The sequence below is a fragment of the Sciurus vulgaris genome, assembly GCF_902686455.1.
Source record: "Sciurus vulgaris genome assembly, chromosome: 18".
NCBI lineage: Eukaryota > Metazoa > Chordata > Mammalia > Rodentia > Sciuridae > Sciurus > Sciurus vulgaris.
This window is the reverse complement of record NC_136479.1, coordinates 3,098,512-3,114,651: the sequence shown is the minus strand read 5'-3', so window position 1 is coordinate 3,114,651 and position 16,140 is coordinate 3,098,512. Positions and strand designations below refer to the sequence as shown.

At 41.9% G+C, this 16,140-nt stretch overlaps 1 protein-coding gene across 4 annotated transcripts in view; it reads left to right on the top strand.

The window, feature by feature from the left end:
* Positions 1-16,140, top strand: part of CREBBP (CREB binding lysine acetyltransferase) — a 127,483-nt gene that overhangs the window by 38,880 nt on the left and 72,463 nt on the right. For all 4 annotated transcript variants that reach the window (XM_079121342.1, XM_079121344.1, XM_079121343.1 and 1 more), the window contains one exon: positions 15,944-16,120. In XM_079121342.1, coding sequence (XP_078977468.1) covers positions 15,944-16,120 — 177 coding nt within the window. The remainder of the gene's footprint in view (positions 1-15,943; positions 16,121-16,140) is intronic.

The window sequence follows — 16,140 nt, the reverse complement described above, 5'->3', positions numbered from 1 at the left end:
TGTATTTGTTTTTACTATCATTTAGTTCAAAATATTTTTATATTTCACTTGTGATTTTTTTCTTTGACTCCTGGATGATGTTGAAGTATATTTCTTTATTTTCAAGTATTTGGGAAGTTTGCAGACATAATTGTATTATTGATTTCTAATTCCATTCTGTTCAGAGAACATGTTCTGTGTGATTTTTAATCTTTCCAATTTATTGAGACTTATTTTATGGCCCAGCAGATCGTTTTCTTGGTGAAGATTATGTATCCTACAGTTGTGGGCTGTGGTGTTTTGTTAATGTCAATTTGAGTAAGTTAGCTATGTTGAAATACCTATTGCATTTTTAAAAAATCTGTTCTGAGAGAGGAATGTTAAAATATACAGTGTTAGTTGTAGATTTGTTCATTTTTTTCTGTAAGTCAGTATAAGTCTTGTTTCTTGCATTGGGAAGCCCTTTTATAAGGTGAGTATATATTTTGGGTTGTTATATTTCCCTAATAAATTGAACCTTCATGATTCCTCTTTGTTTTTGTTAATATTCTTTGTTTAAAGTCTGCTTTTTCTCATATTAACATAGCTACTCCTACTTTCTTATGATTTAATGCTCACATAGTATTTGTTTTCACCCTTTTGTCTGCCTGCCTTCCTCCCTTCCTCCGTTTCTTCCCCTTTTCTTTCTTTCCTTCTTTCCTCCTTTCATGGTACTGAGGACTAAACCCAAGGGCACTCCATCACCAAGCTACTACACTTCCAGCCATTGCTACATTGCTGAGGCTGGCCTTGAATTTCTGCCTCAGCCTCCTGAGTCACTGGATTGTACGTGCGTGCGTGTCATTGTGCCTGGCTTCCTACCCTTTTGAAGGCTCTTTCCAACATCTCTGTGTTTTGTTTGCAGTCTTTTGTTGGTTCAAATATAAAGTTCCTGGGTGTTTGTCACATTTTCCTACCTCTGTATGTCCATCACTTTTTGACTACAGTGGACATTGTGAATGACACGATGAATATGGCTCTTTGTCTTCTGTCAGAGGGTGAATTTTGTTCTAGAAGGCACTTAATTTCTCACAGATGAGTTTGATCTTTTTAAGACTGTTTGTTTTTAAACTTCATTAGGGCAGTTTGTGAGAAGTCGTCCTCCTTAGATGTGATTTTTAAGGACTCTCAATTGAGTACCTGGGGTGGTCAGCAAGACCTTGAAGCTATGGCTAATCAGGACTTTTGTGTCTCCAGCACTCTGCTTCCTCTGGAATCTGTTGGGCCCACAGCTCCTTAGTCATCACACTTGTGGGGACAGTTTGAAGAGGCTCTATGTGGTGATGGCTTTGTGGCTGTGATTTGTGGATCATTGAGAGATGTTGTTTGGGTGGTGTGAACATATGTTATGATATATACAGGACCCTTGTGGAGATTGATTACTTCATGCTTTAAAAGTTATCTATTATCTGCTGAATGGTTCACAGGCTCTAGAAAGTGTAGAAACCTGGTCAGTGCTGCACTTAACATTCTTGTTTCTTTCTTTTCCCTGTGGTACTGGGGTAGAACTTGGGTCCTCGCACATGGCAGGCAAGCACTCAAACCCTAAGCCGCATGCCTAGCCTGGTGTTGGCCATTCTTAATGTAAATGGATCCAGAGCATAACTTCAAGGACCATCTTTTCAAAAATGTCTTTGCTGTATTTTGGAAAGAGTTCTGTTTACTATAGACTGATTTGCTGTCCATCTGTCATCAAGTTAAAATACTAAAGGGTTTCTATGTTAATTACCATGTAATATTTTTGGCATTAAAACACACACACACACACACACACACACACACACACACACGCCGATGGCATAAACTTTCAGCATGATCTTGTGAACAAGAATAGTAATGACTGTATTTAACTCTTCCTGAATATGGTGAAAGGAAGAGCAGGAAAGGACACACCCATTGTACCAGGCACTGTGCTGGGTGCTTTGCAAGCCATTTTGTATCATCTCTTATTTAATATTCCTGTGAGGTTGATACCAGATCTCTTTTACACAAGGAATAAAGTTTTCTGAGCCACTTTTCTGACTGCCCAGGAGATTATTCAAATTATACTTTTGAAAGCAGCAGACTTTTACTTCACATCTACCTGTGACTGACTCCAAATCCTGTATTTTTTCTATATCATTTTATCTGTAATAAAACAAGGAAGTGTATGATCCCTTATTTTCTGTGTATGGAGCAGGTTTCCTTGTACACAGATAATGGAACAAATAGCTGGGAGAATGAGTATTATTTCCTGGGATGATTATTTGTCGTGTGAAAGTATTTACTGCTTACACTTTGTAGAAACACACCCCACCCACCATACTTTACCCTTGGTCCAGTTGGGTTATTTCTCTCCAGCTGAAGTGTTCATTCAACCAAGCAGGCTTTGCCAGACCCATGAGAAGGTGGACTCTCCTAGCTACAAAAGTATGTGCTTGCCTTACATGCAGGAGGCCAGCCCGATTATAATTTATTTGTGGTTCTAAGAAGTGATCCTGCTTCTTAAATATTTTGTTTCCATTATGATAGCAAAGAAAGGTTTGATTTACAACTTTTTGAGTTTTTAAAAATTTTCAAAACAAAAGAACAAAGAATAACCAACACCTGTATTTCCATTAGTCTGAATTAATACCTGTTAATAGTTATTATTTGTTTCATTTTTTTTAAAGTGGGCTTTAAATAAACGTTTTAGGCTTATAGAAAAATTGAAAGTGCAGCAGGTCCTCTATTTCCTCCTCAACTCACACCTACCCAGCTTCTTGTTAACATCTCACATTGTTCTGTTGTATTTATTGACCAGTATTGATGCATGATGATTAACTGAATGTTTTAATTGGATTTCCTTCATTTTTCCTCTCATGTCCTCATGTTTTAGGAGTCCTTCCAGGATAGCACACTACATCTAATCGGCATGTTTCCTTAAGATCCTTCTCAAGTGTGCTATTTTCCTAGTCTTTCCTTGGTGTTTTGATGACCTTGACTGTTTTTAGGAGAACTGCTCAGGTATATCATAATACGCCCCTCTTTTGGGATTTGCCTGATGTTTTTCTCAAGATAAACAGGGGGAGTAGAGAATGTTCTCTCTAGGTCTTGACCTGACTAGAGGTCAAGTGCTGTTTTCATCACGTACTTCAGGGGTGCACACTGTTGGCAGGAATCGTTGCTGCAGTTGGTGTTGCCCTTGGTCACCTGGCTGTGATTGTGTTTTGGGCTTTTCCACTTCAGTTTTACTCTTTCCCTCTTCCATACTCTCTTTGGAAGAGAGTCACCATGTGCAGCAAACACTTAGGGTGAGAAGGGGTGTGTTTTACCTACTTTAGAGATAGAGTGCTGACGTATTTTATTTGGAATTCATATGAGGTTTGTCTCTTCATAATTTTTAAAAATATTTTTTCTAATTCTTTTTTTCTTTTGTGGTGCTGGGGATCTAACCCAGGGCCTCACACATGCTAGGCAAGTGCTCTATCCCTGAGCTATACCTGCAGCCCCTGGTGTGTGTGGGGTAACTTGGAGTTGAACTCAGGGGCAATCAACCACTGAGCCACATCCCAGCCCTTTTTTGTATTTTATTTAGAGACAGGATCTCACTGAGTTGCTTAGCGCCTCACTTTTGCTGAGTCTGGCTTTGAAATTGTGATCCTTCTGCCTCAGTCTTCCAAACCACTGTGATTACAGGAGTGTGCCACTTCACCCAGCTGGTTTTTTTTTTTTTTTTTTTAAATTGGTCTTCTGTTGTTTCTTCATGCTTTTGAAAGTCTATAATGACATTCTGAAATGAAAATTTTACCTTTTATTAGTGGTTCAAATAGTCGATGTGAATGAATCTCATATTTTTGTCTTAATCCTTTTAAAAATAAAGGCATATTTACAAATTGGTCTTCCTCCAAGCATCTTTGGTTGTCTTTGATTTACTTGATAATGGTATGCGTTCTGACTGTATAAAAATTGTTTCCTTTTTGGTTGTGGGCAGGAGTGAGCTCCATTCCTGAATAACCTTACATAAACATCTAGACCCTCTAACTTGTGCCTGATCAGAACCAGGAATTGGATGCTGGTGACATTTTCTTGTCAGGAAGTACAAGTATTTATCAGTGGATGGCAATCTCTTACATGTTTTAGGATGAGAACGTGGCACATGGTCTCAAGTGATGTGATTGGAGTGACTGCTTTGTTATTACCAGGTGAAAACTTTTTATTTGCTCAGTAATGAGCCTTGTTATTCATTTTGTGTTTTTTTTTTTTTTTTTGCCAAGTAATGAAGATTGAACTGGAGAATAGGCTATCTTAAATCCTTCCAAGACCAGGGTAAGAGATTGGTAACACTGGGAGACATGGTCCTCAGACATTGTCTGGAATTACTGACTTGGTCATTGTTGCAGTTTGGGTGCAGTTCCTCTCACAGTCCTACCTGATAGTAGAGCTTTCTTGTGCTCTGCATCTGGAAAGGTATCTTAAAGCTGCCCCAAGATCCTGCAGTGCTTTTTGTTTTGTCAGGGCATTTTCCTACATACTGTGCCATTGAAGTTGGAAACAGGAAGTCAGAGCAGTCTTCTGTGAAAACAGGTATATAATCTCAGCTGTGAACAGGTGTCCTGATCCAGCACAGGGAGATGAGGCTTGGAGTACAGAGATAAGAACAGACCATGGGGAGGTTATAGAGTGTGTTTTCCCCTAGAACCCAGATCTTCATAAAATGGGAGTCACTGCCTACCTACATTGTAGCTGTGCTGTCTGGGTTTTCAGGGCATGGCTCCACCTTGGTGTGCTGCCCCCGCCCTGAGGGTTTCACTGAGCCAAAGTAAACCAAGGAAGGAACAGCCAGGAGGGGTACAGGCTCTTGGATCATGTCCTTAGCATTTGACTGGAGCAATCCAAGCAACTTTTGTCCTCTTTGTCAGTGTGAGTGATGTTCTTCTTAGACAGTGCTTACCTTTGAAGACTAGTTACCAGTCTTAATAATCTCCTCACTCTGGCCCCTTCCAGTCTGTTTTTGTTTACATTTAAATTATTTGAGTAGAGATAGACTTTGAAACTTCAAGAATAATGGATATCCAGACCACTTCCTTAAGTGTCTCAACACGTTCTCATTCCTGCCAACAATGCAGAGCAGCCGCAGCTGAGTGTTATGTTGTTTATAGCCTCCTTTCAAGGCCCTGCTCCAGTGTGACCTCTTGAGCCCTTTTGAGATCCACCTCGCAATCATTGTGGCACCACCTGTTGACAGCCCACGTAACTTCTTTGTGGCTTCTCTCTCTTACCTTAGAGGTTGAGGACTTGGCTTCTTTGTATTGTCTGCCTCCACCACTACTAGTACCTGACCCCTGGAAGAGGCCTGGTAGATGTCACTTTCATGGTTGATATGTGTTGTCACCACATCTTTTTCAAAGAGCATGGAGCCCAGGGCATGTGGGCCATGTGACAGCTGCTGAGTGGCCTTCTTGTCATGAGGGATTGTTCCTTGTACAGATAAATTCCAATAATAACCTCCTTGCAATCTGAATTTGGGAACTGAACATGCTCAGGTAAATTCCTGATCCAGTCTGTTGCTTGTTGCTCTCTGGAGCTCAAATATCAGATTCTGATGAAGCAGCATCTCTGGCTGCCTGAATTTGAATCAGAATCCAGATAGTAGGGATGATTATACCGCTGTTGCACCAGGAGCCAACTGTGTTATTGCCGAGATGGCAAATTTAACACTGTTAGAACAACAGACAACTCTAATGTCCTGTGTACTTTTTAAAAATCATATTTATTTTATTTATTTAAAAAATTTTAGTTGTAGATGGACACAATACCTTTATTTTATTTATTTATTTTTATGTGGTGCTGAGGATTGAACCTGGTGCCTCACACATGCCGTACAAGTGCTCTACCACTGAGCCACAACTCCAGCCCCTCCTGCTTGCTTTTTTTTCTTTCCTCCCAGCCTTCTCGGCAAAGACTGGTGGTAGATGTCTGGTAGCAGTGACTGAGCCTCATTCATTTGGGCTTTTTTTCTGGTCACATGTATAATACATTAGAGCAAAGTGTGACAATCTACAGTGAGGGTGAATTTGATTTAATTTGCCACCCCAGTCTAATCTCTCAATATTCACAATCAGTTTGGTCTACCTACTTGTTTTTAGTGGCTGATGATATCTTCAATTCATGCTTTAAATACAGCCCTACAGCTAAACATTGGATCAGTCATTTGTCATGGGCAGTAAAAATGTTTGAGTAGAGAATGACTTTAAAAAACAGTTTTTTCTCCTTAAAACAATGTTTTGTTAGATGTCTTGAATGATATAAAAAGTATAAAAGTAATCACTAATAAACATTTTAACGTTCTTTCCTCTTTGCTCTGTGCGTGTACATGTACCTTCTTGTGTTATGGGATGTCTTTTGTGTCCCTCCTTTTTTTGCCTTGAGTGTGATATCTTTGTGAACCAGGTGGAAGCTTCATGCTTTGTGAACCAGGAGGAAGCTCCATGCTTCCTTAGTCTCCTCATCAACATCACCCGTCAGGAGGACTTGATTTAAGACATTTTCCTGTCCCAGCTATATTTTTGACAGGACTTTTCACAACTCAGTATTTTGTAAGAAGTTGAGCCACAGATGTTTTGAAATGACAGTACTACTTTGTGTGTGCTTTACCCTTCTGATTATGGCGCTCAACCGTTCTGGGGCTGTCTTCATCCACTCATCTTCCTCTTGCCACTCCAGCCAGGAGGCTTTCCAGGAGGAGGTGGCACAGGACCTGAATTGACAATGTTCCCACCATTGTGTTCTAGGGCTTGTCCCCTTTTACTGTTTCCTTGCTTCCATGGTAAAGCTAACAGCCTATTTCAAGAACTCATTCTGGTTTCCTGCCCCATTGGAGAGGGGGTGCCCAGTCCTCAGAGGTGTCAGCTTGCCTTTTCCTTTGGTTCTTTTCCTCTTGTGTCTTTTTTCAGATTACCCCGTCTTACTTCTCCTTGCTGTAGGTTTCTACGTTACCTGTATTCAAAATACATTGTTCCTTTGTGGCCTCCTCTCTATGTCTTTTCTGTCATTTTCATCAGTGAGTGAATTGATTTCTGGAGGAATGGGCTTCTGTACTTGGCATGAGGGCTCTTTGCAAGGATTTGGGGTGCATGCTTATTAGTTCATCTATCAACTTATGGTAGGCCCTTATCTCTGCTTCATTGTGCCATAGTTAAGCTTCAGTGTTAATTAAACTAATTTTTATAGAATAACCATTTATAGATAAAACGATTTTTTGATTTTTTGGGGGGGAGGAGAGGTTCATCTCCCTTCTCCGCTTTTTCTTTATTTCTTGCGTTGGGTATTGAACTCAAGACTTTGTGCATACTAGGCAAGCATTCTACCACTGAGCTACATCCCTAACCCTTTTAGTTTATTTTGAAACAGGATCTCACTTAGTTGCCCAAGCTAGCTTTTACTTGCAGTCCTCCTGCCTCAGTTTATTGAGTAGCTGGGATTATCAGCATGTGTGCCACCATGCTCATCACCATGCTTGTCTTATCCCCTTTTTGCCTGTACTTCTCCATTGTCACCGTGGGTCAGGCCATACTGGGATGGACTGGGATGGGCTAGGAGTTCTCAGTCCAAGCAGTTCTTTGCTGGAAAGAAATTTTTAGTCCTGAAGAAACTGCTCTTCTATCTAAAAAATTAGGATTTGAAGGAATTAAGGAAAACAATCTACTAAGGCTGATCACTCTTACTTTGGTTTATTTTGCCTTGGATTGTGCTTTCTTAGTACTCAGGGTGTGGATGCAGAGGGCACAGAGCTGTGGAAGCCTGGTCCCTGTGCTCTGTGGACTGCAAGGAGTGCCCCATGAGATCTCACTTTTCTGGAAAGCTTGCCACCCCAAGGGCCCCCTGGAGGGTAATGCTGGGGTGAGGTCCTTCAGGGCTAGGCAGACTCAGGACCCCGAGTTGTTACTCCCCATGAGTAGCTTCTTCTCCCAGGAGTCCGGACCTCACATGAATCAAGCACAGATTGAAACCAAATTTAGGATCAGAAGAAATTTTAAAATTTACCTAGTGATCATCTAAATACTCATCTGTTTTATACATGAAAAAAACTAAAGCTTAGAGGAACAAGAGGTTTATCCCCACTACACGGCTGGTTAGAAGATGTTTAGAAATAGTCTCTACCACCCTCGACTGGGCGAATGTTTTTGCTTGTGAATTAATACACACTGCACCCTGGGGAACTGGAATTTCCCAAGGCTCTGACCTGTTGAACTATATTAGGGTGCCAGTTTCATTCCCAGAAGATTCTAGAACTCTAGGCTTGAGTATTCACTTCTCTAAGTCATAGTTTGGTCACAGCTTCCTGAAAGAAGACATGTTATCCAAGTGAAGCGTGACGAGAGTTGCTAGATATTTCTTACTTACCTTTCAGTTAGAATTTATCTGTTCAAGACAAGTGTTCAGACCTGGGATGTGGCTTGCTGAGTGCTCTCCAAGGTGGCAACTAAAAGAATGGAGTCAAGTGGGAGGTGGGCTGCTTGCCTGCCCAGGTGCTCTTGCCCTGTTCTGCACCAGGTGCACTTTGGCCAGCTAATACCACCTGTGGCATTATCAGTGATGGCCTCTGTCCTTTACTCTCCATTTGCCAAGTCGAGGTGCTGGACAGATTCCAGGAGCAAGTGGGTGACAGCAGACAACTGAATACAGCCGTGTCTTTCCATGAAAACTGCTTTTCTTGGCTTTCTTCCAACACTGATAGGTTGCCAAGAGAAAATGCTTTTGGCTTTACAAATGATCTGGCTGTAGTCTCTGTTAGTTCTGGTTCTTCACGTTATTAAAAGGAATGAATACTTTGGCCCTCAAAGGGTTTACAAACTCTTGCTTCTTATATATTGAATTGTGTTGTTCTTACACACCTCATACACATTTGTAGTTTTAAGTATGTTCCAGTGTGTTGGGAAAGATGTTGAAAACCCCAGCTCGACAAACTTCTCAGGTCAGGCTGAACCATGTCTAAGAGTGGCTGTGATGGCATGGTCACTTGGGAGGGGGAGGCACATCAGTTCCTTTTTTCATGAGAGTGTTCTTGTTCATTTTGTCCACATTTTGGTATAAATCTCAACCCAGGGATGTTAGAGCAGGGTATTTTTATTATATTGCATATGGTATATTCTTAGTTTGAAGTGACTATTCTGAAATTACTGTTTATAAAGCTGGAAAACAAGCGAGAATGAAGACTGGAAAAGCTGGTAATGCACCCCACAGTTTGGAAATTGTGGCCTCTTGAGTATCTCTACAAGGAGTGAACTCACAGGGCTGTCACAGGGCTTTTGATGTTGATGTGAGCACATGTTATGATTAAAGGCAGCAAGTCTGGCTGGCCTGGCCGCCCACTCCTCACATCATCCTGGAAACTAAACTCCCTTTATATTGTTTATTACCCGAGGTGTACTTAGAAACTCTATAGTGTGAAATGACCCCTCCCAAAGCCTCAGAATAATCATGGTGCTAAAGCAGCTGACACCATAGCACTCCTGCACGTCAGTTCCTCTTCTTGGAGCTTCACATTGAGTTTGTGTCATCCTCACGGCCCAAAGAAGTTCAGTTATCTCCATTTTGCAAATGTTAAGATCAAGGCATAGAGAGGTTTAAATAAATTTCCAAAGGTGACACAGTAAGTGGCAGAGCCACCATTCAGATCAAGTAACTATGTCAAGTCCGTATACCTGACCACAAGGTTGTCCCACCTCTCTGAATAAAATCATACTATCACGTGTTCCAATAGAACTTTTTGATTTTTGTTTTTCCCAAAGTGGCCATTGCGTTGACTTTGTCCCATGGCAGTAGGTTTGGTCTTTGTAGACAGAGTCCATGTCTCTGTCCAGTGGTACTCATTCAAGTCCAGTCTGCTTGGAGGGTCACAGTGGAAAGGTGATACCCTCATGGTTCAGGGTACAGTATCTATACTGGAGAGGTGGAGCTTTGGGCAAGTTCTTGACTATACTATAAGTATAGTCTGAGCTTTCTGGATGATGCTTCCCTCATTTATAAAGTGGTAGGTTTTAACTAGTATCCTGACTTGACTGGTTGTCCCCACAAACCTTATTGCTTATATATATATTTTTTTCCTGTATGCTTTCTGACCTACAAACCTCTATTTCCTCTGAGCATTCTCTAGTGTGGTGTGGTTTTAAGTGTCTTTCAAGGTGTGAGGAAAACTGAAGTAGTCAACTTTTGAAAGAGCAGTGTGATTCGTGGTCTCACTGAAACCACATCAAACTCAGCATTGCCACTGGATGTGTTTCCCATGGCCCTGCTGAGTCCAAGCGAGGTCCTGCATGGCAGCATGGTCTACCTGTCCCGTGTCGTCCCTCCCCCCCCCCCCCCCCCCCCCCCCCCCCCCCCCCCCGTTCCTGCTGGTGGCTCAGAATCCCTTCAGGCATTTAGTTGTGGCAGACTTTTCCTGTGAGTGCATGTTCCAGGCAGTTTTCTGGAGATGGAAACTGGAGGAATTGGTGTGTGACAAGGTGGTTTTCATGCATGGGTAGTGCCTCTGGGAAGGAGGTTGTGTGCTAAGTCTCCCATTAGTGGCACAGGGTTGTGGAGATAGGGTCAGGCTTGCTCTTCCTTGAGCATTGTGGGAAAATCAAATGATGCTCTTTTTCCCTCCAAAATGAGCATAATGCAAAACTTTGCAGAGGTGTCACTAACCAAACTTCTCTCTCATGTCCCCACCAACTACCCAAGCAATCCCTACCCATTATTTCCTCTCAGTAGGGCCTGGGCTGCTGTAGTGTGACCCCATGTGAAGAAAATCCCTCTTTGTGGCTTGCTACCACTGCAGAAGTCTGTTCTGGGGAGAAGCTCGTGTGATCTGCCTGCACTCTTTCAGTCTCATCTTTTCTACTCTCAGTGCCTGCTGGTCTTCCTTAATCCCTAGGTAGTTCTCAGATTTATGTTCACTGCCTTCTTCATAGATTGGAACTGATTTGATGAATTAGGCAGGAATTGTGAGCAGTAGGGATGTTCCCCTGATTAGTGCAGTGGAGACAGAAAGATCTTTCTGCTCTTCAGGGGTGCAGAGCTTGTTTTCTTACTAATATTTTTTAATAGCTGTCATATCATTACAAGTAGAAATTGTATTTGCCCTCCACACTAAAGTAAACAGAGAAGGCTGTTTGAAGCCAGAGGTGACCACTGAGGCTGATGGATCAGTATTTTGGATCCCACGTGAGAAGCTCTGGGTTAGGGCATGGATGGAACCTTGCACTAAAGCCAAAGCTCTGCTGGCCCAGGAGGTGTGGCACAGTTGACCTAGACTGCCAGACTGCTCTCCTGTCTTGCTGCGATCAAACACAAAACTGTCATCCTGTAAAACGAACTTCAAGGGTATTTGCTTATTTTGCCCAACTTTTCAACATGGGTAAGTGAACTGTTTTTCAATTCATTTTAGTAACTCAGATCTGTGAAAGTTTAGAAGATGGTTAGAAAGGAGACTGCTTTCCCAGTGTGCTCCGGACCATGCTTGACTCTGTGTCATCATGCCCGGGGTCAGTGACTTGCCCGATGTTCTTTGACCATTTCCTTCCTCAGGGCTGACATAACAGGGCTCATGTTCCTGATGGCTATTGAGGCCAGTGATGTCTTGGGGTGTTCATTTGTTTGGTTCCTTCCCCAAGTACTAAGCACCCACCATGTGCTGGGTTATAGAGGAGATGAATGTTCAAGGAAGGCAGGACTTTTTATCCTGGTTTTGTGCCCAAGACAGACTCAGAATGAGTCATCGTAAATATTACGATAGATAATGGCAGTTGTGTGGTACTCTGCCTTCACCATGTCTGTCAGAGGAGGAAAAGTATAGTCCACCCTTCCTTCTGCTATGTTGGTAACTGTCTCTGCCTACATGTCACGGATTAGGACCTGAGCTGCTGATGGATGGGTGCCGCTGCCAGTTTGCTTCAGGTGCCCTTGTATCTGTAAGAAAGACTAGAACGGACCTTGCTCTTGGGCTTTAAGGAGCTGTGGTTGTCAGATCTCATAACTTCGTCTTGCTAAGGCCACTACAGTCCCCCACCCCATCCCATCCTTAGAGTAGGTAGACTCTAGTCTGGCACTCATATTTCCCCCATCTTATCTATTGTGTTCTTTCCTTATGCATGGGAATTGCAGCTTACATATTTTTATTCTTTCAGTGAAGAGACAAGCAGGTGTTCAAATGATTGATACACTTCATCACAGTGCTTTTTCACTGGAAAATTTAGTAGAGCTTAAGGCATTATTTAATAGATTCCATTATGGGAGAGGTATTTTTAGGTTCTTAATGCAGTTGGATTTTTCTGAGATTGAACTTAACTTAAATACATGCGCATGAAGGGCTGTTTGGAAGGACAGAGTAGAAACACTTGACATGTATGGACCGTTGAAGGGTGCTAGCACTCCCATCATTGTTGACCTGTTCATGTGTTCCTTTCACAGTCATGAGCTTTCCCTGTTTCCATTCTGTTCTGCTTTTTGAATTTTACTGAAAAGATTACTGTGGAAGTTCTCTAGGAGCCTTACAACAAATTCTGATGAACTTCAGTAGAAAAGAAAGCCACATTCACTAGATAATCATTAAGTAACTGTGGGGAAATTAAATGAAGGTTTTTAATTAATCAAAGTGACATTATGATTGTACTATTTCATTTTGAGCATTTGTGCTCCAAGTGCACATGTGTTAGCCTAGGCTTGGGACCACAGATGTTCAATTTGATTTACGAAGAATAGATACAGAATAGTAATTTAGAAATTTAGAATTTCTAGAAGCAAATGGCTTATTCCTTAAACTTCAGCTGAGGGCTGGAGTGTGTCCCTTGAGTTTTTCATCTCCCTAGAGACAGTTTGAGGTGAGTCAAGGCTAGACTGCTTGAAGATGATCAGTGACCCTTTGGAGGACTATGGCCTTGTTGGAGTGACTCTTTGGCCTTGTTGTTAACTAACTCTGAACTGGCCAAGGAAAGGATGGGGCCAGACACTGGATTTGTTTGCTTTTGTCATGGCTCAGGTTGAACCCCTGTGAGGTAGCCATTTCTAACGTGCCATATGAGACCTTAGACTTTGCCATGGCTCTTAACCTTTTAAGAAGTTTAACCATGTGGAAGCAGTTTCCATTCTATCTGATGTCCAAGGGGAAAAGATGCAGAGGAATTTCTGGAAGAAATCTTTATCAGAGTGCTCCCAAACACAGGGTTCCTCTTTGAAATTGACTATTTAGCAAGTACCGCATAGTCTGATCAGATAGTATTACCTCACTGACCAGTTACACCCATCCCATTTTCACCTTGTCAAAATGATCATTGGAATGCTGTCAGGAAAAAAAAAAAAAGTTTTAGAAGTGGGTCTTTAAAACAGGTCAGACATGCCGGGTGTGGTGGCATATGCCTATAACCCCATCTACTCAGAAGACAGGCAGGATTACAAGTTCAAGGCCGCTGCAACTTTAGGAGACCCTGTCTCAAAATTAAAATAAAAAATTCAAAGGGCTCATAGTGTAGCTTACTAGTAGTGTGCGCTTGGGTTCAGTCCCCAGTACTGAAAACAAACAAACAAACAAAAAATATAATAGGAAATAAAACAGATCAGGTGAACTGAGAACCATAGGCTCTCTTGGTGCTTGTTGTCCTTTTCATGTTTGTTTCCCTTTCTTCACTGAAGGGGCATTTGATGTGAGTAGAACAGTTATCTGGTCCTTCACCACACACTACCTGCCGTCTACTGTGGTTGCTTAATGCTAGTCAAATCCTAATTAATCAGAAACTTCCAAATGACATTGATTTCTTGTTTGCCAGATTTGTGGTATAAGGGACACACTCCATTGTAAGTAGGAAAGCTGTCTACTGGTGCTCAGCCCTGGGCTTGGCTCACAGCAGACCCTTGGTAAATGCTGTTGACAAGGACAGGTTGAAGAGAGGGAATGAGATCATATATTCTGACAAGTGGCCCAAAGTAGAGAGATTGAGGAATTAGAAATTTTAAATGTATAATGTTTGTTAATGGTTTCAAATTCTGGGCCTTTAAGAACTTAACTAGAATTTAGCACAGTACTTTCTGAAATTACACATTCCTGCTTCAGTCTATTTCACATAACACTTGAAGGAACCTAGCTGAGACTCTAAAACACTCTTACATTTGCTCACTACAGTCTCACATTGATGAACTCTTCCTGAGATGAAGGTTGAAGTTCATTTGTGAGCCTGGTGAAGGATTTGTGTTTCAGTTTACTCACATAGAACACATAGGGCAAAAGTGGTAGCTAGAAGGATTTCATTTTCAGAAAGGTGAGAAATGCCAACTCTGAGGACTTGGTGTGGAGGGAAGCCACCTGTATATAAGAAGGCATAGCGCAAGATGTTTTTGGTTAAAGTACTTTGATTCTGTGTGTTTGTGTGGGTATTTCAGCAGAAAAGGGTCGTTTGGAGTTAGTTGTGTTGCACGTTGATTGTTTTGCAGCCTAGACTTTTTAGAGCTGAAAGAAATCATGTGACCTGTCTTGTTCAAGACGCTCACCTTGCAAATGAGGAGATAGAAATTCCTAGAGGGATGTAAATTACCCAGAGTGGATGTATTGACTGCAGTTACTAGGTGAGGCTGGCTGGCAGTGAGTTCTTGGACGGAAACTCACTCCTGGAGGTCTTTCCTGTCCAGACATCAAAGAGGCCAGGATGCTAGAAATGTAGAGCAAGTGTTGGACAGCTTGTGAGAAATCTAAGGTAGGCAACTCAGACATCCAGTTTCTTAACGATTAGTCTTTGTTCCTCCCCAGGGGGGACAAGTAAGCATCAAGGTATTGTGTTGGGGATTCCTATATTAAGGAGGCTTGGAGCTGAGGTGACCTTAGGAAACTGGCCTGGGTTGGTCTCCTGGAGGCACAGCTGAGAGTTCCTCCTTCCCATTCTTGCCTAATCTGCCATATATTTAGTTTTATTTCACTTATTTCTTTCTTATTTTGTAGTACTGGGAATGCAATCCAGGGGGTCATGCAAACTAGGCAAGTGCTCTACCACTGAGCTATATCCCAGCCATTCCGCCTTTTTTGAGACAGAGTCTCATTAAGTTGCTGAGGCTGTCCTCCTTGTGATCCTGTTTCCTCAGCCTTCCAAGTCACATGGGTTACAGGGTTGAACCACCATATCTGGCTCCCAGCCTCTCCTTTTTTGTTTAGAAATATTTTATTGGCTATAATTTTATATAATGTATCATTTGAATTCTCCTCTTAACTCATGGTAATGACATAAAAGAAAATCTTTTGACCCTTAACCCTTTTAAAATTTCAAGGCATGTTCCAAGTTGTGTAGGCTGATCTCAAACTTGCAATCCTCCTGCTTTAGCCTCCAAAGTAGCAGGATTATAGGTATGTGTCACCATGCCTGGTTTGCTTTAATTTTTTAAAAAAGGTTCATTAGGAGAAATTTCTAGAATGTGTACTGTTAGAGGGGACTATGTAGCCCCTGCTTACTTCATGTAGTTAGCAGTCGCCAGCCATTCATACATGCCCCTCTTGCTGCCACCAGCTATCTTGCTGGATCATTTTAAGGCAAATCCAGGATACATCATTTTATTACCTGTACTTCTACTTTGCATTTTGAACTAATGAAAATTTAGTTCACATCTGAACTAACTCCCTGAAACTCTGGAAAAGGACCCTTATCTGGGAAGGAGGGGTATGGCTGAGAAGGAGGGAGAAAAGTCCTGCCTCTTCTGGGGTGGTGTTTAGGATCGGTCATAACTGTTTGAAGCTTCTTCATTAGACCCCTCCCTGCAGTTTTAGCTGTTGAGCAACTTGCTGTGTTCATAATCCTGACTGTGGGCTCTGATAATGAGCCTTTAGTTTATAATTTCATTGGAAATAAACAATTTTTCCATCATTGAATCAAGTGAACCTTTCTGAGGCCTTTCCTTTAATGAATGTTCGTATTGTGACAGCTGATCTTACCTGTTTTTGTTTCAGATGGGAATGACTGGTAACACAAGTCCATTTGGGCAACCCTTCAGTCAGGCTGGAGGGCAGCAAATGGGAGCCACTGGAGTGAACCCCCAATTATCCAGCAAACAGAGCATGGTCAATAGTTTGCCTACCTTCCCTACAGACATCAAGAATACTTCAGTCACCAACGTGCCAAATATGGTAAGGTGCCCTTGGCGCTC